This window comes from Trypanosoma equiperdum (genome assembly GCF_001457755.1).
Source record: "Trypanosoma equiperdum strain OVI genome assembly, contig: ctg_466, whole genome shotgun sequence".
In the NCBI taxonomy this organism is placed as follows: Eukaryota; Euglenozoa; class Kinetoplastea; order Trypanosomatida; family Trypanosomatidae; genus Trypanosoma; species Trypanosoma equiperdum.
In genome coordinates this window covers 557-1,416 of record NW_027124383.1, presented here as the reverse complement: position 1 = coordinate 1,416, position 860 = coordinate 557, and the positions used below count along the sequence as shown (strand labels likewise).

Below are 860 nucleotides of genomic sequence, written 5' to 3'. Positions count from 1 at the left end.
TGCCAGGCTTTCAACCTTAACTCTCAGGTACGTAGAAGCGCTGGTTACGTTAGTGTGAGTACGCATCTGCCCTAATAATTGTTGGGCACTCGATCTAGTTCACTTGCCCCCAACCCTTCCGTGCTTGCGTCAGGGGTTGTCCGAAAGCGTTCTGAGGTCACTGAGGGCGACTTGCTGCTTGCGGGCACCAATGTAGAGGTCATGTCCTCCAAAGGTTTCGCCGCCTTCTGACCCCCGAATATCTCCGTGCTGTGCCGAACGAGCGTCGACACTCCGTGAGCTTTCATTTTAGAATAGCGAGCGTTAATGGGTTCTTGGCCATATCGGGCGGGAGGCGTATTTTCCTTAAACTCCATCCGTTTCTACTTTGGGGGGAAAGAGAGTTGCATTGTTGCGGCGGAGCGCGTTGACGATTAGTGATGTCTATTTATCTGAGGCATCGCCTGAAGTCGCGAAGGAGCGGCGAATGTTTTTTCCTTGGCATCCTAGCTAAGATTCGAAAGTTTTGACAGGCACCAGACGCGGGTTAAGGCTTGCACGTGCATAAGCTTCGCGGAAAAATCGGGCTTCGACATTTCACTGCAAACTGACAGGCAAGCGGCGCGCAAATTTACTTTGTTTTTGCTGCACTAAAAACTAGACATTGGCGATGCAGTGTCGTATTCGGGAGCGCTGTTTGAACTTATAAGTACCCATGTGAAGGTGGTTGTGTGCCAACAGTTCCCCTCTTGCGATGTATTGAGCCCGCTGTTTTTGAAACTAGATAGGTTGTTGTTTCACACTGAATTTCCGGTGTGTTGTTTTGGATTCTGTTTGCGATGACCCCAACCGCTGCCACAACAGGTAAGATTCTGCTGCTC

At 50.2% G+C, this 860-nt stretch overlaps 1 protein-coding gene across 1 annotated transcript; it reads right to left on the bottom strand.

Annotated features, from left to right (window-relative positions):
• Positions 1–71: 71 nt before the first annotated feature.
• Positions 72–356, bottom strand: TEOVI_000197900 (uncharacterized protein; the record flags this gene model as incomplete). Its single annotated transcript, XM_067225122.1, has 1 exon — positions 72–356. One exon carries the CDS (start codon positions 354–356, stop codon positions 72–74), a length of 285 nt encoding a protein of 94 aa, XP_067081223.1.
• Between the last annotated feature and the right edge of the window lie 504 nt (positions 357–860).